Source organism: Hermetia illucens, chromosome 2 (genome assembly GCF_905115235.1).
Source record: "Hermetia illucens chromosome 2, iHerIll2.2.curated.20191125, whole genome shotgun sequence".
NCBI lineage: Eukaryota > Metazoa > Arthropoda > Insecta > Diptera > Stratiomyidae > Hermetia > Hermetia illucens.
The window spans coordinates 145,005,752-145,030,659 of NC_051850.1; the positions used below are offsets into that span (position 1 = coordinate 145,005,752).

Genomic DNA, 24,908 nt, shown 5'->3' on the forward strand with positions numbered 1-24,908 from the left:
TACACTAGCGAATCCCAAAAGACCATACCAGTTGTGTCATAACGTTGCACCACATCGGCGGTTTTCTACTTTGCCCTGGTTAAAAGCTTGGCTTATATGCATCGTAATCCGTTGAAAAAGCTTAGAGTTCTGAATGTCAATAAAGCTCTAGAGTTTCGCACTCCTAGATCCAGACTCACGTAGTCTGACAGTACCTCACCATTTCCGTACAAAAGTCCTCTTGCAGACGTAGAAAACTGTACAGACCTCTGAGTGAAATTACGCGGTATTTCTAGCGATTATATTATTTGAAATAATAAAAACTTGCTTTTTCTTGTCGCTAGTGTTATTTATTGTCCTTCCAAATACCGATATTTTGGGGAACTACTTGTTCCCTCCATCAGTGCTACCAAGGATTTGTCCATTTAGCCGCAGGAGCTGAAATTCGAATACACTTGCCTTGTTGGCAAATATAATATATCATATTCTGTTTTGGTTGGATTTCGGCCAAGTCCGCACATCACAGTTCACGCGCATACCTTTCCCAATACACCCCACTTTTAACCAAGGGAAACATTTTTGACACCAATATCACCAAACTGTTGGCATATGTCACCATCTTCACCCCGATCGTGTTCAATATCTGTGAAATTTCGTCCATCATCTGGGGCGTCCCACTCCTCACTCTAGTCAAGTGGCTACCTCTCAGATCAGATTGCATTATCCTGATTTTGAACATAGATACTATCTAATGGGTAAAATACCCTTACAATTCTATTCTGGTTAGAGAGCTTCTTGATGGTTTTGATACTAACGTTCTTGAATACTCAGTCTACATCAAGGGAGGCAGGTAGGGTATATTGTTCGTGGTGTAGTTACCGCTCAACATCTCATGAAGAGCTGTTTCTGTAAATTTGTTTTTAAGGTAGGTGAGCCCTTAAGAGAATTTCCAGGACGCATTCCACAGTGTTCAACACGAAAGAGGTGAGGACGATCGACCGTAATTGTTTCGCGGACTAATGGCTACGCCTGACCACTTTCGGTATGAAAACCAAGCGCGTCCGTCCCCGGTAGTGCGTTACATATTCAAATGAAATTCAGCTCCGGTAAATCTGTACAAGCCATGGCGCAATCCTTTCCTCCCTCTTTCTTGAGCATGACTGACGTTATGGACCAGCGAGCGATTGCTGACCGAGTTATCTTTGTATGATTGCTAGTATTTGTGCCCTTGGTCAGTTTCATAGATTGGACAGATTCCACCACGGAGGAAATGCCTTTTTCCTGTGTTTTGTAGGGCACGAGGGTTGGTGGTATGGAATGCCTTTTCCAGAGCCGCAAGTTTTGACTCTAGTTCATCTGTCGTACCAAGAACTTCTTCCCAACCGTCACAGTACTCCGAGATGTGGTAATGGGGGGTTAATTTACTGCACCTGTTACATGCCGATAGGTTTGTGTTAATAATATAGTCAAAGAGCGACTGAACTATTTCGTTGTTTTCAGAGCTGCCCAAAATGTGTGCCTCGTATTCGCGTCAACTTTTCTCGCTACCTTGCTGGTCATGAGCCATGTAAGTCGGAGAGATATACACGTTTTCCGACCCCGGTGGATACAGGAGGAATTCGTAGTCCAATTCATGCAATTTTGCCATCGTTTTCATTCATTTGTGACGCGGTGTCTTCACTTTCTCTTTCTTCAAATTGGCGCGTTTTTCCGCCATTTTATCCTTCAAACGGCCCAAAAACGCTATCTAATAGCCACTGTTGACGGTTTTTCCCTTCTCAAAATAGTCGATGAATATTACACCATTTGCTTCCCAAAATACTGATGCCATAGTCTTGCCAGCGAATTGTTGTATCTTTGTACGCTTTGGACTCGGTTCACTACGTGCAGTCCACTTAGATGACGATTGTTTTAATTCCGATGTGAAATAATGGAACCATGTTACGTCATATATCGACACATAAATTCCAGTTTGTCATGAAGGAAGAGGTTCAAACACTACTTAGAATCGTCGACTTGTTGTTTTTGAACAGAACTTTCTGCAGCACGTTCGTTTGATATCTTTAGAGCCTCAGCTATTTCGACCTACTTCATTTCACGACAATGGGACAAATGTCTACTCAAGTGTTTTTATATAAGAAATGTACAGAACTTTTCACACCTGAAGCGTCCAGTTTTTGGTTTTCCGACTTGTTACCCACTGAAACCACCTCCGACTTCCTATTAGGTGTTATACGGAGCGGAGTTAGCTCTCTTCCATGACCTGTGCGAAATTGGATGGTTTCGTTCACGCAAATTCTCCAGTTGCTCCTCAGTTTCTCCTAGATTAATTTGTAGATTTTTTTATGCAATTTGGGAATTGGAGTCGGTACTTAAAATTGCACTATCGCTTGCAAACCTTGTAGATAAGAGTCAGTAGGTAGATCGGAAGTGTAGGCGAGATAGTAAGGAGGCTGCCTTGAGGAACTCCAGCTTGAATATTGTAATCGTGAGACTTTAAGGCAAAAGGTAGAATTTCGTTGCCTATGGAGGTCACTTGGGTGATTGCGATTTCCGGAAGGTCCTTCAACACTTTTCCCATGATGAGCTCATGCCCTGCTTTCTTTGAGTTCCCTTATTCTCTAAATATTCGATTATCCTATTTGGCTCGAAATAGCAAGCTTCTCTTTGGGGTAACCATAGTTGTTTTCCAGGTATTTTGCATATACTGCCCCTTTTTAGTCATAACTTCTTCCCAGCCGCTGCCTCCTTTTATTAGCTTTTAACAGGGAAAAGTAGTAGATAATACACCTCATATGTAGCTTTGTGGCTAGCGTTTCAATTGATTCTTGAGTGATTTATGAAACGATCGACTCTCCTTGGCTAATTGTTTTTTCAGATCTGGATATCCATGCACTTGCCATTGTCTTCTCAGTTTGCGTTTTATTGAGAACAACCGTAGTATTCTATATGGTGCACTATTTTAGTGGCATGTAGGCATGTGGTAGAGATCTGACCGATCATAGTCATTATTTCGTTGAATCTCAATGGGACTTTGGTGACTTTGCCTTTGGTTTTGAAGGGAGTGTTAATTTAAGTTTAAACATACACTTTCAGAAATTTAACGAGTTCATTGATTTGGCTGTTAGTTTCCCACCTTTATTGCAGGTTATAGGTGCACTTACAAGTTTCGCAATAACCCGCGAGTGGTCTGAAAATAGTTTATAACACGGACCGCTCGTTTTCAGCTTATGCTTTATATTCATAAGATAAAAGTTAGTCCGGTCCAGAAATTTTTGTGAATCACCTGGCCAATAAACGCGATATTCAAAAGAAACGATAACTTAGGATAGCTATCGTGTCTCGGGTTAGTGGATCGCACAACTCTTTTCCTTTGGGAGCTATCAGTTAGGACCCCCGATGACTGTGCTTAGAATTAAAGGTCTCAACGACATCTGTTCCACAGAGTGTTTGAATGTTTGAGAAATCCGTTTAAACTTTGAAGCATAATAAATCGCAGTAATGGTTATCTGGCTGATCTACTTGAGTAATTGGATTGAAGTTGCTTGGAGGTAGGCCCTGCGCTAGTAGTTTTCTAGAGGATAATGCTTAATCTGTTATATGATAAGTATTCCAATACGCAATGGGCTTTCCCGTCTTAGGCGTAATTTAGGAATCATTCTTATGAGTTTGACAGTGAGTGTGTGTTTCGAATATGAGGGTTGTGTCTATTTCCTTGTGAAACCGTTATTTATGCCGAATGAAGCAGTCTACAATCCAGTGACATATTTAACCAGAAGTCGGTAGGCATTTGATTAGATGGCGGAACTGGCAGTGAATGGGTCACACACCGAGTAAGACCAAGAATTCTCACTAATTTAGGAGGAGGAGTCCTAAAGTATATGGTGCAGAACAGCGGGAAAATGGTGCATTTTTTTCGGAAAATTGTGGAGAGGTTGGCGATGAACCAATAATAATTACTTCTAGTGCTTAAAAACCTTTTGTTTCTACTTCAATGTGGACTCTTTGGAGCAAACTTAATATTATAATTTAGGGATCCTAACGACTATTTATCAAAGAACTAAACAGAAGTATGAGCTCAAAAGTCTACTTGATTCCAGAAAACTTGAGGACAAAATCTTTTTTTTTCAATTGCTCGGGTATATTGTTTACTCTTTTGTCAGCATGTCCCATAGTCGTTATTGTTTCCAACTTGCCTGTCCAACGTTTGCATAGGCAGAGTCATATATGCACATCCCCGGAGGCATACCTATTCACATTCATAGGTATTTTGCCGAATAGCCCCTTTTGACCAGGAAAGGAGCAAATTCTACCAAAGCTTTTAAAATAATTATAAGAATATTATTGTATTATAAATGAACTCAATTTACATTTAAATGCATAAGCAAATTAAATAGTGTAAGATCTGCAATACAAATTAAGTTACTCAACTCAAAACTGAACTGTGACAAAAACTTATGAAAACGGATTTGTTTTTGGAGCATGCAATGTCGGGAATGTCCTCAAACGTTGGAGCTCAAGCATTGTAGCTAATTCCAATATTTGAGCATGTTGTGCTTGAACCTTCCTAATAAGTTTTCCTCTTTCCACGACAGTAGCCATCCTGCAAGAGAAATGCTATAAACAAGGGATGACCGATGTTAAGATGATTTCGAGAAAACCTCTCCGCCTGTTTCTTGCGTTCCTGTTCTTCCATTGTATAATCTCTAAATAAGCTTTGTTCCGTAACGTCTACGTTGATCCTAGCAATTTCTGCATCCAAAAACTTATTCTCGCGTCTCTTCATTTCAAGTTGGCGCTTTACCTTCTCCACGGAGGTATCTCTGGAAGGTACACGATTTGATTTAATTTTCTGAATTGTTGGCTTAAGGGTAATACTGTTTGGAGAGTTTACATTTCTTCAAGAGATTTTTTCAGATAGATCCGCGTGGCTTCAATTTCTCGATTCAGTGCGGATTGGCTCAAATCGTCTGCTAGTCCCAAGTCTTTGCGTTTCAAGTACATTTGGACTTCCTTTGTTACCTGAAATGTAGACCTTTATTTTTGGAAGCTTATAGGGATTATCTGGTGAGAGTACTTTGCATTTCTCGATTATGCTCAAATAGTCCTGCATATTCTTCACCTCCATTTGAAGCATTTTGTGTTCCCATTCCTTATAGATAATTTTCCTTCGGAAGATGGCAGAGCGGGTCATAGTTTTTATTTTAATTTCTCCGGCCTTCTGTAAAGATTGGGGTATTTTTGGAGTCGAATTCTTGAATAAAATACAAATATTTCCACCTTGATTATATCATTTATATTGTCGATATCTGAAGTGTTCAGTAAAACGTTTCCATCAAAGTCACCTATATGACCCGTAAGTGGAACTTCAATGATTCCCCTAGGCATCACTACTTGTATAGTGCGATTTCTTAGATTAGCGAACTGAGAAAAAGATAAAATATGAAATATATCACAAACTAATATATCCATTGACAAGTAATGAAAGCTGACTATCAGAGATAACAATTTGATAAGGTTTTAAATTAGTGATCCGACCCGCGTCCACAAGTCTTCACTTTAGATGGCATCTGTTCTTCATAAAGTACACCTCCATCGGTAAAAAATCTATAGGTATCATTCCCGTGGTGACGTCCACGGCCGCAACAGTTGTTGTCCTAAATACATTGTTCACTGTCAACTTAATTAGATCTTTGGTTCACGACGAGATAAGGCCCACGAACAGGTTGCGACTGCATTTAGGTTTTCCGAAGTCAGGTATATAGTAAAATTAGGGCAGTGGTGTGCCGTTTTATTTCCACAAACTCCTAAGATTGCGACTGCCGTGGCAAAGGGATGGGCAAGGGCACTAGAACCTCGCCAGCTCAGATTCTTAGGACTAGTTCGTAGTGTTTACGGAGAATAAAAACAAATCTCTCTGCTACCAATGAGATTTGAACCGCGACCTTTCGCTACGGCAGCCCAGCACTCTAACCATCCGGACAGACACCCCTAGATGCTATACATTAAAGAAAAGTCAATCTTTGTCCATACCTTTTACCCGACAGTGGAATGAACCCTTGAAGCCTGTCGCAGGTATGATATCAAAATCATACAAAACCATAGCTCGCAATTATCAATGACAACGGACTGCGAATTATTCAAAAAGCGGTGTCACAAGAAATGACTTTTGGAAGTGCCCGGTTTACGCAGAAAGATATTCACAAACAAACGCGGGTCTCCCCACTTTCATCTAAGTTGACCATGTGTCAATTGAACGTAGTCACCGCTTAGCATTGATAAATGTCAGAACATATAGTGGAGTCGGTGCAGATTCGGACCACTATTTCGTTGGCATGGTGCACCGGATTGCATCTTCTTTGATAATTAAGTGAGATTTAACGCTGCATTCACCTATAATAAAGTCTTTCGTAACACCTATAAGGGAGTATTTAATGCCTTAATAATCGTGGCTACAAAATATCCTGCACATGGAGAATTGACTAATGATCCACCTGGAGAATATTATCATTGGCACGACCACAAATATATTTGGTCCAAGTCGCATCAAAAGTCGGAAGGATTGGCTCTACTATGGATGTAAGCTAGGAATGGGACGGAGGGATACTATATACCGGGGAATGTTGCAATCTTAAAGGATGCGGGCACGCGTAGAGACCTAGCACGAACTACGTTGAGTGGAGAAATGGCGTCAAAGATAGAAAAAGAGAGCACTTCTAAGTTACTGGGAGAACCGACTGTGAACTCGAGAAATATAGAGTTTTACCAACGAGTCAACAAAGCTATGACCGAGACAGACTTCTACAAGTACCTAAAAATTCTGCAAGGAACCCATGCTCGAGTTGGTGGTCTGGACGATGCTCTGCTGTCTGAATTCCTATTACGTGTAAAGCTGGTGCTGAAATCGAATCTATCGGGGAAGAATAAAATAACCGCGTTGAATGTATTCGCTATCCCTGCACCGGCTTATGCATTCGGAATATTGCCGTGGACGAAGACCCATCTGGAAAAAGTCCAGCGGCGGATACGGACAATTATGTCCAAATTCCGAATGCATCACCCAAAGTCTGCCGTGCAGCGGATGAACCTGCCTCGTGACATCGGAGGTATAGGCGTGGTTGACGTAGCGGCACAACATCATCGCCAAGTCGACTCGCTGCGCACTTATTTGCATGCGGCTGCCTGCAAGGCAGACTGTGGACTGACTCCATTTAACTTGAAGGATCGTTCAATCCTCTGAGTGGGGTGAAGTCGGACCAAGAGCAGATCGATGAAAGGAAGTCGAAGGCAATACATTGTAAACACGTGAATTGTCTTTGGCAGCCATTTGTCGATTTGCATTTGCCGAATAGATGGTTGTGTGCTTTGGAGCTCTTGTTTGAGACGAAGGGGTTCATATGTGCCATACCGGACGGCGTGGTCGCCACCCGAGCTTATAAAAAGCTCATCATCAAAAAATGGGTGGAGAACGATCTGTGCAAAATGTGTGGTTCGGCGTTAGAGACATTGGACCATCTCATTTCTGGATGTACTGTTATGGCACCGGTGCAATACCACCAGGCATAATGTTGTATGTAAGGTTATCCATCAAAACCTTGCATACAAGCATGGGCTGATCTCGGGAACATGTCCGGTTTACCGATTTGAGCCGCAAGCAGTACTTGATTGTTCTGCTTACAGTATGTATGGGGACCGGCAAGTTCTGACTGATCGCCATACTCTACATAACAAGCCTGACGTACTGTTAGTTGACAAGACGGGTCGCTCCGCGTATATTATTGATGTTGATATCCCCCATAATAGCATGTTGCTAACATTAAACGGAAATATGTGGAGAAGAAGGTGAACTATGAGCCACTAGCTCGGGAAATCAAAGAAATTTGGCGTCTCGAACGGGTGGTTGTAGTCCCCATAATATTGTCAGCTACAGGTATTGTACCTAAATCCCTCACGGCTTCCCTTGATGTCCTGGGACTTTCGCATAGTCTGGTTCAAACAATGCAGAAGTACACCATTCTGCATACGTGTTCGATGTTGCGGGGAGTTCTCGACGGATTCTCCCATTAACCTACCACCGACCACTACCACCAGCGCCCCTTTAACTTTTAAGTGAGTAGGATCGTCCGAGCCTAAATGCTTCGAACTTAGTGCTAATATTAGGTAAAATCCGGCATCTGCGAAGATTGTGACAACTCGGAAAATAATAATCGTTGGCGCGACAACCCAATGGGATCAGGGTCTTGAAATGTGTTAAAGTACTCCATTCAAGACCGTAACGGTACACTACAGGATTACAGTACTTAGTGAGAGGCAAAGTTGTCAACATTGCGCTCGCTCGTCACTTTTACCCATTTGGCTCAGGAACTTATTCACAGCTGAGTCGACTGGTATCCGACAACAAGTCACGATACAAATCCCCCTGCCACCATTTGAACCACTAACCACTAACCAATGTGAACACGAATATAAAATGGGAGGTATAATGGGGTGCAGTAATTGCGTCAGACACCCCTTCAAAATTATTCTGGCTAGATCCTCCTTGATGGTTTTGGTGTTAAAGTTGTAGAGTATTACCCTACTATCCCGAAAGACATCTAAGGCATCTGGCTGTTGTGTAATGACCATTCAATCATGATAATTACCCCGTGAAGAGCGGTATCTGTCAATTCGCCTTTGAAATATATATATGGTTGCCATTTACACCTTGGTGGGGTGTAGTGCGTCAACTATACGCACGCATCACAATTGAATCCCCTTCTCTCTAATTAATGTGTGACCTATCCACTGCCACTTCCACATCGCCCATGATATGCCTCGGAAGGCATGGAGTTGAGAGACAGTGGCGGTTACTTTCTATATGCTACCCCCATATGGGAACACAGAAGGAACACTAGCACAGAGCAGCCACAACTTGATCTTGGTGCTGCGATAAGTGCATTTTCAAATTTTAGAAAGGGTAGTGAAAACGGATCTAGCGTTGTAAATGCGTCGCGCAACATTCAGTTTGTAGCTGCCGTCAGCAGAAACTATGTTTTCTAAATATCAAATTGATTGACTCCTTCAATGCTCTGGCCATTACTGCTGATAGTGAGAGTGCGATGACCCGTCATAATAAGGACCTTGGTTTTATTGGTGTTTATCTTCAGTCCAACTTTGCCTGCCCCTCTTTCCAAATTCAGAGCCATTTGGGTAAGGTCCACGACCCGGTGAGAGAGCAAACTGATGTCATCAGCATAGTCAAGGTGTTTGAATTTCTCCGCGTCCTTCGTACAAGGTAATATGAATATTGGTAATATTGGTATCGGAGCATCCCCGAGAGGTCCCGCACGCCCGATTCACTCCCTGTTCACACTGCTGAAAGCTTTCTCAAAATTGATGAAGAGAACGTGAAGCGAAGATCTAAATTCCACGCACTGTTCCAAAATAATAGGTAGGATGTTGATGTGGTCAATGCAGGAAAAACCGAAGCGGAAACCAGTCTACTTTCGTTCGTAGATTATTTAAAGTTTTATCTTTGAGGAGATAACCCTCCGATTCATTTTCTGAAAAGGACTCGGATTCCCAGATTTTTCGAACGAATAAGTAGTAGATCTGCAGTAACTACGGGTGCATCGATAAATAACTCTGTGGGACTTTAATCCGTTTGAGTTAATTGATGGCTGAAATGATTTCTCTTCTGCTTGGAGGAACAGCCCGTATCCGCATGTCACGGTGACTGGCTATTTCAGGCACAAGAGGAGGAACCTCACCGCATGGTTAAGAACCGAGGTGAAGTCTTCTTTCCACATTTTTTAGCTTACAAGACACCAGGTCTTACGCACAGGTATTACTATACCTCTGTAGGAATTAGTTTTAATACTGCTTATGTAAGAATTAACTCATAAATAAATAAATAAAATAAAATAAAATATATTTGGCTATGTGTCTTCGGTGTTTTGTAGCTACTCTACCACCTCATTTGAAACACCGATCACCGTTGCCGAGGCCAATTCCTTGTTATATCCATCAACTTGCTATGACATCGACCATAAGATGGGGTCGCCAAAATGTATATTGCGGCCCTGACTTGATTGCAAGTTCAGCTTCCTGCTGCGGAGCAAACGCTGTTTCGGTATGGTAGACTACCTAACGTAAAACGAGTAGAAGGAACGACGAACTCTTCGCTGCTATGGATAGTTGCTGCGAGCTACACTCCCTGACTCTCTTATCAAAACTGTGTAGGAAAAATAGATTCCAAGAAAACTAATTCATCCATTTAGAAGAATAATGTATGATTTTTACAGAAACTCAGGACCATTATCACTGAGTTAACATTGTTTCATACTCACGTAAACTTGTCGAACACTCTCTCGTTCTTTTTCGATATCAGCTAGTCTAGCCTTCTTAGCTGCCAACTCCTTAGCGAATGCATTTAATGTTGCCTCGGCTTCAGCCATTTGCATTCCCTGTGCCTTTAGCTGCAAGATATGAAAGGTAATTAATTTGTAAGTTGTGGTACATGTATATGCCCTTGTTCTACCTTAAATTCACTTTCAATTTTTACTCGTCGCAAATGACATAAAATCCCCCAAAGGTGGGGCGAAATTGAATTCGGTGCGCTTGAGATATTTTCCAATGAGTCGAGTAAAGATAAAAATTCATAACACTCTTCTGGAATAGGTGCTCCTGATTTTACATAATTCCTTGTGATTACTCGATTACTAATGTCCAGGAGAATCGACGCTGTAGCCCAGGCTCTCGTTATCCATTTCGGCCGTTTTTTGAAAATTTTGTATGCTTGATCAACAATTACAGGTGGAGCACTTTCTCCGAATTGAGATTTGAATTGACGATCGAGAAGTCGATCTCGGCTCTGTAGCTGATCATAGCGTACCTTACATTCACTGAGGCGTTTTTCTAGTTCTTCCAATGTTTGAAGAATTGTTTCGGCTTCATTTTTTATTTGGGTTATTTCATTCCTGGAAACGAAAAGACATATTAACAATGGGGCAATCTAGCGCTCGAGTTAAGTAACAAAATCAATTAGCAAGACTCTTAAATAAACCAAGGCAATAGATTGGCCTCCACATTATCTCACACTGGTTCGACGATGAATGTAAGCCAGCAATGTAACGGAACAATGCTACATACCAGGCACAAACTTGGCCGAATGGAGAAACGGCGCGGAAATTTTATCGACCAGTAAACAGAATGGAACCTTATACCCCTCGATGTTCATCCTTACCAAGACAAAGAGCGAAATCTGATTTCCTACCATGTGGCCATATTTGAGTTGAGTACTTTGATGAACTGCTTAACAACCAAAACGACGGACAAATGTTGTTAACACCAATATCAAAAAGGCATCACTCCAGGTAAATCAGCAACAGATCAGATTTTCTCTCTGTGCCTATCGATGAGAAAATTGTTGGAATGTGGCCATCTGTTCTCAGGGTAAAAGTGTACACCACCACAAGAGCCGAATTCTTTTGAAATTGATTAGAATGACTAGAGACTCAGGACCTTTCACCATCGACGAGACAAGGAAATGCCCTATCATGCATCCTCTTTAGCCTGGCCCTGGAAAAAAGTGATCCATGATGCTGATCATCTTGAAGTCCACCCAATTACTGCCCTATGCTGACAATATTGACATTATGGGGAAACCATCCCGGGATGTATTATATAATCCATTATATATTCATCCAGGTGAAGCAGTGCGAGATCTTCGGCTGCACATTAATGAAGGCTAGACGCAGTACAGGGTGGCAAAGTCAGCACCAAGAACTAAAGAGCAACATCATAAGTTGGCACTGGTCAAACGAGAACAATGAGGATCGAAGACTACCGTTATTGATAATTTCTCCTATCTAGGGTCGAAAATCACAACCGATAACAGCTATGACGACGACATCCGTACGGGGTTGTTGGCTGTTTCAGCTTTCCAAAATTATTCCGACAGAAACGTCTCCCCGTAGGGTCAAAGCTTTTATTACGTTGTTGCACATGAAATGGCCGATTTGGTACTAAAATTTGAAACGGCTGTAAAGCTTCCAAAAATTGATCTAATTAATCAAAATAGGTGCTAGTCGATTCAAAACACCTCTCCCAGCGAGATACAAGAGCATGTATGCCAGTTTCGTAGAAGTCCAGTTTTCAGGGGTTGATAAACCCGTCGAAGGCAATTTTGATGGCCTCTTCATTCCTAAATTGTTTTTTCGCCAAGAAATGATCTAAAAGTTTAAAAAAGTGGTAGTCGGTTGGCGAAAGGTCCGGTGAATATGGTGGATGAGGCAGAGTCTCATACTGCAATTCGTTCAACTTTTGAACCGTTCTTCTGTCGTGAAGGAGTATCACATCATCTTTGTTGACTGATCTCGGTCGTTGAATACTCAGTTTTTGGTGCATTTCTTCGTGTTTAGCACAGTATTTCTGTGCATTTATTCGGTTTCGGCTTCCGTGGATCATCAGCATCTAGCCATTGTGCTGATCGGTGACGATTGTCGTATAATATCCACTTTTCATCACATGTCACTATTCTGTGCAAAAAGGGATCGTTTCTGTTGCGGGAGAGTATAGAACTGCAAATTTCCATTCGAAGCGCCATGTTTTGTTCCATTTGTCGAGTTTTTTCACCTTTCCAAGTGCCGGTAAACTGTCGAATAGTGTACGCCCAGTTTCTCTGTAATGTTTCTCACAGACTGACGTGTGTCAGATTCGACTAGCGAACGCAGCTCGTCGTTATCAATCAATGGTCCTGGATGTCCAGGTGGCTCACTTTGATGGTTTACTTCACCTGACCGGAATTTTTCGAACCACCGCCGTGTGGTTCGTTCGCTTACCGTATCAGCTCCAAATGCGTTGTTAATGTTCCTGGTCGCCTCCGCTGCTTTATGACCGAGTGTGAACTCTTCTTGGCTCCTTTCCATCTTTTTTCCTTTTTATTCACTGTTATCACAACGATGGTCAAAACTGAAATGACTCCTTGATTAAATGTAGGAGTATTTATACTTCATTATCCGACACCAACAGCGCCAACTGGTGGTGGTTTGATATAGCAAAATCGCAACTGACTTCACTTGATTGCCAAATCGGCGATTTCATATGCAACAACCTAACACTGTGTTCCTCTGAGACCTGCGGTTTTAGCAAGAAAAATTGCGAACTGTTAGCTGCGTTCAAGAGAAGAATATTTCGAAGGATATTTAGTTCCTTACTATTCCGTAGTTTATCTAACAAGGTGCAGTGCATGGCAGTTTTGCTGCATTCCCTGCTTATATTTGGGGGTTGGAGGTTAAAGACTCGAAGTAAGAAGATGCGGGCAGGGTAGTTTTTCTTGTAGGTTTTCTTTGAGGAAAGATTAAAAAAGACGTGAAAAGAGGGGTAAAGTGATAAAAATGCTTGGACCTGAGAATAATTTAAATGACGGTGATGGTATCGTATGATTTATGGAGGTAGAGGTAATCAGAAGTTGAAGTTCGCAATCAGAGAAAGATGAAAAGTTGAACTAGTTCAGCTAATTCAGGAGACATACAGAAACTGTTAACTTTGGAAACCTACGGAACTTTCAATGTCTATCTACTTTTTGCTAAAAAAGAAATTCAAAGTCTTCCTTTGGAGCACAGGGGTAGTTGGAGTTGAAAAGCTTGCATTTGCCATAACTGCGCTCCTTGAAAGGGAAACTAATTATGAAATTGGAGCAACTTTGTACCAAAGGAGAAGTATGGCTGAAAGATAGAAATTACCAATGGGGGATGGAGAGAATATTAATTATGCGCCAAAGTGGTGAAGTGTGAATGAGAGACCAGGTACTAATAGTGGCAGCGGCTATGCTGAAAACGTCATGGATTAATAAATAGCAAACAAACAAAAACAGCCTAACGGAAATGGGTAATAGCCTGAGTATGCTCTTCAAGTTCATCGATCCGAAGCAATAATGAAGTCCAAATCTGGTTTACAAGGGAAATTTCGGAAAAGGAAGAAAATGTTTGGGCAACTGTGAAAAGAAGATTTCAAACGACAGACGTCCAGTTTAGTCAAGATTGTTATTCAGAATGCTTGACGCCTTTCTTACACTAACAGACAGTCAAAAAACACCTGGAGTTATGTCGCCTGGGTGACAATATCGTAACAATCAGGAGAGTTCCTCCTGCCATTTTGTCCAACTAGCAAAATCTGGTAGATAGATCCTTAGGAGACGAGATCATGGCAAGCCAGTTTACTTTCAAGGTAGCTAAAGCGTGCATTAGTTTTGACGAGATGAAGAAACGAAAATTGTTGCTTTAATTATCAACGTCATAAAGAACTTGTGGAAAGCGTACTCCAAGGAAGTTTGGGTGTCAACCATAGCTTCAACGAAATGTCCACAACTAGAATAACTGGAAATAATGGGATTAGAATGGGACTTTCGATACTTCAGTAGGCACGCTACCATGCTTCTTCCGATCTCGTACCAATTGAGTACCCTGATATTCGGCATCGGTTTTAACTTATAAAAGTCTGCTCGGCATGGAAAAGTGGACCATTTTGGTAATACATTCATTCATCATCTCTAGAACTCGGTATTATTTTTTGTAGAGGTGGAAACGTCCACTTTATCCTACTAAAACCATCTTTCCTTGCCCACTGTGTGGCATGGAGTTTTGTTGTGCTTCAACCGGCAGCAGATGCTCAAAGGCAGTAAAGTGTTAGGTAGGCCACGAATAGACTGAAGTGAATACGGAGTGCAGAATTGGTACAGACTAGCGATTCTACTTTAAGCTGGAAGCCATGTTCCCTTAATTGTTGGCCTTTTTTGGCGGTGGAATTAAGCTTGTTGTGTAGGCTCTCATCAAAACCTGTTACTATTTCTTCTTATGTCGAGCAAGATATTTTTTGGTTTGGTATATCCTAAGTGCACACCTATTTGATGTTGGACCGACCAGATGGAGAACAACTTGTTCTCACTTTTTTGGTCCATAATAGGGCCCTAAAGCAAACGGGTGAAGTTTAGATGGGGAGAGCAAACCAAATGTGATTTTCCCTTCATCATAAAAGAAGCTAATGTTGATTTCCAAGCTGCTCACATTTCTTCTTCTTTAGCCTTTCTCCTGTTAAAAACCAAGGTCGGCGCCATTTTGCTCAATCGTGAGCCTGGTCTGGATGGTATCAAGGGGCTTTAAAATCACCATCATCCTTGTTTCGATCAGCATTTTGGTCGATTCCCATCGAATTCCATATTAAATTTAATTTTAGCGAGTAATTTCTCACCAGCACGAATTACACGTCCGTATCATCCAAGATCCCTCTCTTGCAATTTTTCCACGATCGGTGCAACTGTATATGAATCGCGGCCGTCTTCATTTCGCATGTGAATATTTTGCGTTACGCCATTGGTTCTACGCAATATCTTGCCGCCATTACCGCGAGGCACCGTTCATTGTCTTTTTTAGTTGGCCAGTACTAAGAACCATAGAAGGCGATAGGGCGGACGAGACACCCATGTATGCAATACAGTAGAAAATAAATGCAAATAATCTAAAGAACATTCTCTAAATGTTGAGGGGCTAGGATAGCCTAGGATAGCCTAGGATAGCATATCTGGTAGGCAGTAAAGCTACTTCAACTAGTGATGCTCCCGATTGGCTTAGCCAAAAATGTAATTTACGAAAGGAATAAGTACTATTAAAATTGTGTAATACTTATTGTAGGTGTGAGAAATGCTTTGAGTTAAACTAGAACTGAAGCTTGAGTCGAATGTAAGCGGAGGTCAAGGATATGTTCGCAACGCCATGACATTGGCATGAGGAAGAGTAGCTATACGAGGAACAATGACATTTCCAGGAGTTAGCTTTGTAAGAGCAACAATCAACATTTACAGCGGTTACGTTTCTTCCAGTGCAACAGTAGTGCAATATGAGAAGATTTAGGGGGGGGGGGGGTGATCCTTGGAGTTAGGAAAGCCTAAAGCAGTTGGCTGGTATACTGAGACCAGGAGAGATATTCCTTGCGGCATTCGAAGGATATCGCGACCCGAAGGGAACATCGATGGAAAAGATAAATCACCCGTATTAGCGAGTAAACGAGATATATGACGCTACAACGTTCCGAAGATGTTTACATCCCAGTGGGAGACCAAACTATTTGCGGAACCAAGAAATCTCAACATTGAAATCATCTTGTCTGCCAGCGAGGCGATTTTGTTGAAGGGCATAGGGAAGGCCGGAACATCGGGACCTGGGGGAATAATACCTAGATCTTCATAGTAGCTATAGAAATGTCATACAGGAAAGCAAGCGGAATTAATAAAGGAAGCTTGATGCTTTGAGGTAAATAGAAATACGGAGTGTGTTGCCAAATAGGTTTTCAAAGTGTAGAAGTGGACATTAGCTAATGGTTTGACAGGACCTTGCTTCTTAAGGTTTTGCATGGAGAGGATTCGTTTGAGATGATTGCGGACCTTTGGAAAGCTAGTAGGAACGAACAATACAGGAGCTGGGAGTAACTGCGCGATTATTCTGGCAAAATCTGTGGGATCGACCCATTGATCTCGTTTATTAAGAGACGGGTCGAGTAAATGGTACTGTTCTTTTTAGGACAGGGTGGTTGTAGAGAGTATTTGCAATGCGTCGGAATCGAAGAGTCTGTCGACTGTTCCGCGGATCTGAAGCATGTTATGTTCCGAAATTTGCGAAGGATGCATGATTTAATCGTGCTGGCGTAAACTAGAGCTCAAAGTCCCACAGAGTCTCTATTGAATCTATTATTCCAGAGCATCATAGGATGCCACGATAGTGATATGTAACGAAAGTTTTTGAGCTGTGCCTCCGTGAAGTAATCCGTTTTGTGTTAATTGGCTAAATTGATACCTTCGAAAGAAAAATGGGCAGTGATGATCATTACAAAGTTGATCTGGGAATATATTATCTCCTCCAGCAGATATTTGAATGGAGCGATAAAACATCGTGATGAATTTGGTGTTGGTGGGCCGTAATGAAAATCCGTGGCATAGGTTCGAGGTTTACATGCAGAGTTTGAGTCTGAGACCGAGGGTCTGATTTTCATATTAATCTCCATAGAATCAGTCTGGGAAATAGTGTTATGTTACACAGCACGATTAGTGTCCTGATAAGTGTAGTTTAAAGTCAAGACGTCCATTTTGTTTACAGTACCGTCTTACAAAGCGCATCATGTGTTGTAATTGAAATCGACATCCAGTTCAACTTATATTTTCAGTTGTAAAAATCCTGAAAGAGATAGATCTCTGAGTAGTGGTAACCGTGAGAATGTTTAAATAATTCAAATTCAAATTCTACATTCAGGATCCAAAGCAGCGAATATGGAGGGAAATTAATTATATTCACGGGGAGGACATATCATCAGTGCTAGGAATACCGTGAGAAGCATCGTCCTCTCTACATTGCATTTCTGGATCTTGAGAAAACGTTTGACCGTGTGCCACACGAACTCATCTGGTATGCTTTACGACAACACTTAGAAGAACTCGTGCGCTGGGTTCAAGTGCTCTCCCACGATTCCAAAAGTAAAGTTCGAAGTATGGCGGGTGTATCAAAACCGTTTCGTGTCTCTGTTGGTGTTCATCAAGGAAACGCCCTCTCACCACTCCTCTTTGTTTTTGTTATGGACACCGTCACACAAGATATCCAACGTCCAGCGCCTTACACACTGCTTTATGCAGATGATATTTTCCTAGCATCTGATAGCAAAAACGATCTCGAGCAAATTGTCCAAAAATGGAATGATCGCCTCATGCAACACGGCCTCAGATTGAATTCAAACAAAACTGAATTTTTGACGACCGATCTCCATGAAACGGGAACAATCACTGTCAGTAACAGTGATCTGCCCAGAACTGAGCGATTTAAATACCTCGGGTCAACGCTATCAGCCAATGGAGAACTGCGTTATGAAATTGCTTCACGCATTAACGCAACCTGGATGAAGTGGCGTTCCACAACTGGTGTTCTTTGTGATCGACGTATCAACGAACGTCTCAAATCTAAAATTTACCGCAATGTCGTCCATTCAGTCACTCTCTATGGTTCTGAGTGTTGGCCGACCATAAAAGACAATGAACGGCGTCTTGTGGTAATGAAGACGCAGATGTTAAGTTAGACAAGTGGTGTGACATGTTTTGATCACATCCAAAATGAGGATATCCGCGATCGTTATGGGGTTGCACCGATCGTGGGAAAATTGCGAGAGAGGCGTTTTCGATGGTATGGTCACGCAATTCGTGCTAACGAGAACTCACTTGCCAAGATTGGTCTGAACATCGAAGTCGATGGTAAACGAGCAAGAGGCAGGCCGAAACAACGGTGGCTTGATACGCCAGATGGGGATTTGAAAGCCTCGAGATTGCACCCAGATCAGGCATTTGATAGAGCCAAATGACGAAACCGATCACGACGAGCCGACCCCGCTTGTGAACGGGACAAAGGCTGAAGAAAAAGACGGAGAAGATATATCATCAGTGCTCATATAGGTTTAAACTGGAAAGTTCATTTTATTGTTTTCTGTGCTAGTATCTGGGAAGAACTGTGGCAAGTTTTCGTTCATTGTTTGACTCAGATGGATAAAAGGCAAAAACTGAGAGGAGTTATTGTCTGAAATGGGCTGTTCTAAGAAAGTTGTAAGGAAACGCTTGTTTATTATAGGGGCGGTTATGCGTTTAATTCTGTCAATCAAAGGAAAGGAAAGTTAACTATAATTAGATTTGCTCTACGATATGATTCCGATAATGCTAGAGAGAAAAAGGGGGGGGGGGGGGAAATCCACACGTTGATACGTTTATCATATCAAAAGAATAAATTTCTTTTGGACAGTATAGTGGTTCCAGGCCCCTATCGTCTTATATTAATGTCAACAACTACTGTCAACAGCATGCCATGGGATACCTGATCGGATATAATGAGCTTAACTGCTCATTGGCTAAGGTAAAATAATCCTATTTCAACTTATAAAAACTGTTTCCCTCGAAACGTCTCACCATAGGGTCAAAGCTTTTACTGCACAAGACAATGATCTTGCTAGTCCTCATGTATTCCTCGGAGACTTGGGTTCTTAGCAAGAAAACTTGCGAACTCTTGGCCGCGTTCGAGAGAAGAATCCTACGAAGAATTTTTGGCGAGAGAGAGCTTTTAGGGATATCGAATTGGTGGACCTCGACGCAAAACCGGGATGTCTAGAGTTCCTTATTAAGGCAGGCCTAGACCGGATACCGGTTGTTGCACCGTTGATGATGATGATGAGGACAAAATAAAATAAAAATAAATTATCTTAGACATAAAGTAATTAATAAGGCATTGTACTAAGCGATTCGTGGGAAGTGCAAGCAGGTCCTGTTCTGGGTCTGTTTCTTCTCTCAACTTGTGATTGTCCGAACTGAGGAATGTAAAGAGCAGGAATTGGAAATAGAAATTGCACTTGTCGACCGGAAGATGTCAAAAAGTAGCGAGTACAATTGACGTTGATCAATTTGACGTTAATAAACTAAAGGTGGCCGTGGATGGATTTACAATGACTTACTGGTCGCAATGCAGAAGTAGAAATGAACCCTCTCATACCATATGCTTGCGGAGAAAAATGTGAATACTATCCAAGGGTGGTTAATTCTGTTTACTTAGATTGGGTAGGAAAAAAAAATGAAGGAAGTTGTTTGGGCAATAGGATTTGTCCTGCTCCGAATGTAATTGCTAGCATGACTAGGAGGAATTTCGAATATTTTGGGAAATAGGTACTTGATAGCGTCTCTTTCTTTTTTGGTTGGCATTTTATTACTGCGAATATACTCTGCGTGATATGGGAATATTATGAAAAATTTCGATTTACATGGTTTAGTGATTTTTGGAATGAATATTAGATTCCTATCTTTATGGGGCATGACTTCAACTACGTGCCAAATAGGTTGATAATCTATACACTTACTCACATACTTACATATATTTTATTTCGTTCCTTTTATGCTGAATCCGTTCAAAATTATTCATTGAATTTCTCAGTAGCTTCAGCTCCTCCTGTTTGATTGCAGCATCCACTTGGTGTTTTAAAATAAACATGGAGGCGCATTTTAAATTGAATTTTGTTATCATTTCACTTTGGAGACTCTGCAATTTCGATTTTTCTTCGAGAAGCATCAATCGATATTTGTCACGTTCCATTTGAAGTGACTTTTGCTGGGAATCGTATTCATTAATAGCTCGAATGTCATCCTTTGAGTATTCCTCTGGATTTTTGCCAGTTCTTATACATTCAGGCTGTGATGGTGGTTTTTTGATTTCGTCCTCCCATCGCTTTTCCAAGACGCCATCCATCATAGCCATGAGAGCTCTTTCACGAAAATCATCGGCTAATAACGCCAGTCGTTTCTGCTCCAGCTGATAAGCTTCTTCATCGAGGAGTTTCTGCTTGCTTGGTGAGATATATGGAGTGATTTGGACTTCACTGTTTTCGACCTGCAAAAGTAATTAAAGTTTGAATAACATTTGCCTTTGTGAAAAAAGAGGGAAGGTATTTCCTTTGGCCCCTGGTCAATCTTGTCTCATTTTAAGGCCATAGGGTTGGGATTATTTATTCAAAATCTATGTAGGTGCAAACATATGTTGTGGGGTAGAAAATTCAGAAAAAGGCGAACGGTAACACAATCAGATAAGTGGGAGAAAATTCCAACTAAGAATTAAGGGTTCAGGCCAACTTCGCTGTGCGATGAGAACTCATATCTAGTCGAACATTCGATTTTCATTCAAAGAAGTGAAGCTAGACTCTGTATTATACCAAGCTTTACAAAGGGTGGCGCGCATCGTGAAAATTACGGAGTTAGAGCATTATTGCTTTGACCAGGACAAAACTCAATGTGGTATATATGTATATCGATGGTATCGGTATCGGTGGTAATAAATTATAAAATTAGTGAAAATTGCCAAAACTACATTATTTTCTTCGGGAGATATTTTACTAGGTGTACTTAGTTAAGTCACTTTTTAAGGTTTGTTATTTCTCAGGTAGTATACTTCCATCGCACACGTGCGGGCACTCTAGTATATGTAAGATCAGAGGCCGCCTCACCTTCTTAAGTAAAAAAATCTCCAGTATATATGCACATATTTTTGCAGAAGACATGCAGATCCTGGTTGTTCAACGTGAGTATCTGATGTGTAGGCATAATCGTATGGTCCTCTTGGGGCATCCATCACTTCGGCGACCACAATCAGAACTCCGGCGTGACAAGCACAACGGTATTGGCTTTTACTGGGTTCATGGTATCAGATAATCTTTGGTGAGGCTCCGTAGCAAGAGATGAGTCCCTTGTAGATTGGGGTCTAACCATCATCATCATCAACGGCGCAACAACCGGTATCCGGTTTAGGCCTGCCTTAATGAGGAACTCCAGACATCCCGGTTTTGCGCCGAGGTCCACCAATTCGATATCACTAAAAGCTGTCTGGCGTCCTGGCCCACGCCATCGCTCCATCTTAGGCAGGGTCTGCCTCGTCTTCTTTTTCTACCATAGATATTGCCCTTATAGACTTTCCGGGCTGGATCATCCTCATCCATACGGATTAAGTGACCCGCCCACCGTAACCTATTGAGCCGGATTTTATCCACAACTGGACGGTCATGGTATTGCTCGTAGATTTCATCATTGTGTAGGCTGCGGAATCGTCGATCCTCATGTAGGGGGCTAAAAATTCTTCGTAGGATTCTTCTCTCGAACGCGGCCAAGAGTTCGCAATTCTTCTTCCTAAGAACCTAAATCTCCGAGGAATACATGAGGACTAGCAAGATCATTGTCTTGTGCAGTAAGAGCTTTGACCCTATGGTGAGACGTTTCGAGGTGAACAGTTTTTGTAAGCTGGGGGGTCTAATCGCCCCTCTCAATGTACATGGGACGGCATTTGCAGAGGACAGCGATGTTGCAAGAAATAATAGCGCTGTTAAGAAGAACAGGATAACCAAATGGGGTGCTGACCTGGGAAGAAAGTTACTAAATATGTACGATTGGGTACCAAAGTTGGTAACTGAATCAATGTGGATGTATCTGCTCAAGCAATGACAAAGTCACGTCCGAACCTATTCTAGAAGCGACAAAGACATTCTAATTAAGAGCAGCAATAAGTGGTAAGAAACAATTGAAGTTCTCTGCAAACCCCGAAAGAACAGCTCGAAAGGAAAAATGTTAGCGACGAAATTCTTCCAAGCTTGGTAGTTAAATTCTTCTGAAAATTACAAGGCAACAGGAAAGCTAGTCTCCCGCCCCCCTCTTGTGGAGATCAAGACCGAGTTCTTCAAAGATTACGAAGGCATGTTTTCCAAGACGACGCAGTAGGACAACAAATTGAATCTGTCTGAAAGTTCAAAATGCATTAACTGGGGGGTGAGTGATGACTTTGCTAGCTACGCAGAGTGTCCCCACTTCATTACGAGTACTTGCGGAGGAGAAAATCCGCAATGAAATTTTTATGTCGAACTAACCCTACTACAAAAATTAGTTGTTGTAGGATCACAACGTAGATTCGGCGGTTTTTATCGGTTTCGAATACACTATTAATCAAGACATCCTAGACACCTCCTACAGTTTGACTGTTTGACCCGTCTCCTGGAAAGTAACCCGATGCCACGAATACTTCGGGAGTATTCTAATGGATCGTTGATAAATATGTGATATTCAGCGAGGCCTTCTGAGTGCATATATATCTATTTTAATTTGGATTTGCTGGTGATACCAGCTCATGTTTTTTTCAATAGGTGTGTTTCAAATTGTCTGCATAATTCTCTCTGGCAGAGGATTTTCGAACCGATACCAATCCAATGTTATTTTCACAAGTTGCTATTGGAATTACTGTAGATGCAGCTTTGCATGGTGAAACTTTAACTGGGCTATTCTAGCGCTTCTCTTCTCCCTTCTACATGGCACTTGCTTGTGATTTGTAGTTCGCCTTGAGCCTTAGGAGATCCAGCTTGAGATCGCCTGGTCTCTCTTCCTGAATAGGCAGCATTTCTACCTTCTTGTTCGCTCTTGACTTTTCAACCTGCGTAACTTTCTCGATTTTTCAGACATCTTGGTAGAAGTTTACTTTTTCCATTTCTCCTGATGGACTCCCATTTTAAGCAGTTTTCATTTTCTCTCTCCTTTGCTTCTAACTATTCTTCATAACTACATGTGGCGATTCGCGCCACAACCGGTATCCGGTCTAGGCCTGCCTTAATAAGGAACTCCAGACATTCCGATTTTGCGCCGAGGTCAACCAATTCGATATCCCTAAAAGCTGTCTGGCGTCCTGACCTACACCATCGCTCCATCTCAGGCAGGGTCTCTCTATTGATTGCTGCGAGTAATAGCGAATGTCACGTGCTCGAGCTCCGAAATTCCGGTTAATTCAGCATAGTGTACGCCACAACAAAAGGGAATTAGAAGCTGCTGCCGATCGCAATCATTTCAGAATCGTATATCGCATCACGAAAGAAACACTTCAACACGGGTCTTAACCGTATGATATCCGATGAGTTCCTCGTCTTGTGAATAAAATGGCTAATCGCCATAACATATGGATGCGGATTGCTCCTTCAAGGAAGAGAAATCATCTCTGCTATCAATGCACTCAAACAGAGGGTTACAACGGATCATGGCATTTTTTCTCAAATATTTCGGCAACGATCGTGGCATCTGTTCGCTTTCACACCTATATCTTACCACTATATGCATGCAGATATTCGAAAACTACGCCATGCAGTGGAATCCACTAACTCAAGATGGTCAGCGAGTGGGTTGCTCCGTGAGTATATTGCACAGAACAGTGAAGGAGTAGTTCGGGTGACTCGAGAAGCCCTGGGGGTAGCTGAAGCGCATTTCGGGAAACCGCGAACGATGGCGTGTAGGTGCGATTGACGCGCTACGCCTCATATAAGTTTTCTGGGATTTTTATTGTTCTATCTATTGAGGAATTGCCCTCGATGTTAAATCTGTTGATTGTGTGCTTCGATATAGAGGCGATATCGTAGACTCTTCGGTTTTTAATTAGTCGAACTTGACGAGCAGTCCCCAGGGCTATGGTTAGGACCTGTTGCTTATCATGGACGACTTGCTTTCTTCTCTTAATTTTTCTTACTTGTTACTAAGGACCAATTCAAGAAGCTACTTACATCTACGCGTTGTCATCGCAGCCGTGGTAGTATCTTCCTCTTGCAATACTTTATCAGTTTATTGACTTGGGGAGATCCAGGTGTTTGGGAAGTTCCGGGATACCATGATTGCTCTATAACTACTCCCGAGTTCTAACGAAGTTTGGATAGTTACGAGGTCTTCAGTCATTGTATAGGTTATATATTTCAAATTGGATTTATAATGATGCATATGCTTGGTTTTTATATATTTATTCATGTCGATCTCGGGTTCACAAATTTTCTCTAGGGTCAACATTTTCTCCTTCCAACTTGGTAATAGAGATCCGGGAATCGTTTCTTGAGATCCTGGTGGCACAAATCCTTCGCGAGTACTTTCGCGGCGAGGAAGCCTGAGAGACCATGTTTTCTTCTTAGCTTTTCAACTTTAGGGCTACAGTTCTGAACCATTCTGCCACATCGTCCGTTGCACAGTATGTCACCTGGTTGAAAGCATGTTCCGTTGACCAGCGACTTCCTCCCTCTTGGGTTCGGTTTTGGGTTCCTTTGTAGTATTCTCTTTCGTGAGCTGATCTCTGCTCCTCCCTTCTTTCTTTGGCTCTGCTGTGGAGGACTTAGCTGAGTTTCTTTGAGGGCCTCTCACGGTTCTAAACCTTCTGGGCTACTGAGGACTATTTTCATTCTAACGTCTAATAGCTGCAGACGTACATTTTTGTTTGTCTCTGCCATGTGATCATTGATCCTTGGTGGTTGTGGTCTTCACGGCTTTGCTGGCTAACTACCCAAATTTTCTCTTCTTCGGTATTTGCACTTGATGGCGCGTCCGGTGTGGA

At 41.9% G+C, this 24,908-nt stretch overlaps 1 protein-coding gene across 1 annotated transcript in view; it reads right to left on the minus strand.

Annotated features, from left to right (window-relative positions):
- Positions 1-4,345: 4,345 nt before the first annotated feature.
- LOC119648583 (cilia- and flagella-associated protein 43) overlaps positions 4,346-24,908 on the minus strand; it is a 39,579-nt gene continuing 19,016 nt past the window's right edge. Inside the window, exons 9-16 of the mRNA XM_038050354.1 lie at positions 19,897-20,411; positions 10,499-10,937; positions 10,308-10,436; positions 5,260-5,403; positions 5,057-5,200; positions 4,874-5,001; positions 4,641-4,802; positions 4,346-4,582 (exon numbers count right to left, since the gene is read on the minus strand). Of these exons, the coding sequence (XP_037906282.1) occupies positions 4,435-4,582; positions 4,641-4,802; positions 4,874-5,001; positions 5,057-5,200; positions 5,260-5,403; positions 10,308-10,436; positions 10,499-10,937; positions 19,897-20,411 (1,809 nt within the window). The 3' untranslated portion in view covers positions 4,346-4,434. The remainder of the gene's footprint in view (positions 4,583-4,640; positions 4,803-4,873; positions 5,002-5,056; positions 5,201-5,259; positions 5,404-10,307; positions 10,437-10,498; positions 10,938-19,896; positions 20,412-24,908) is intronic.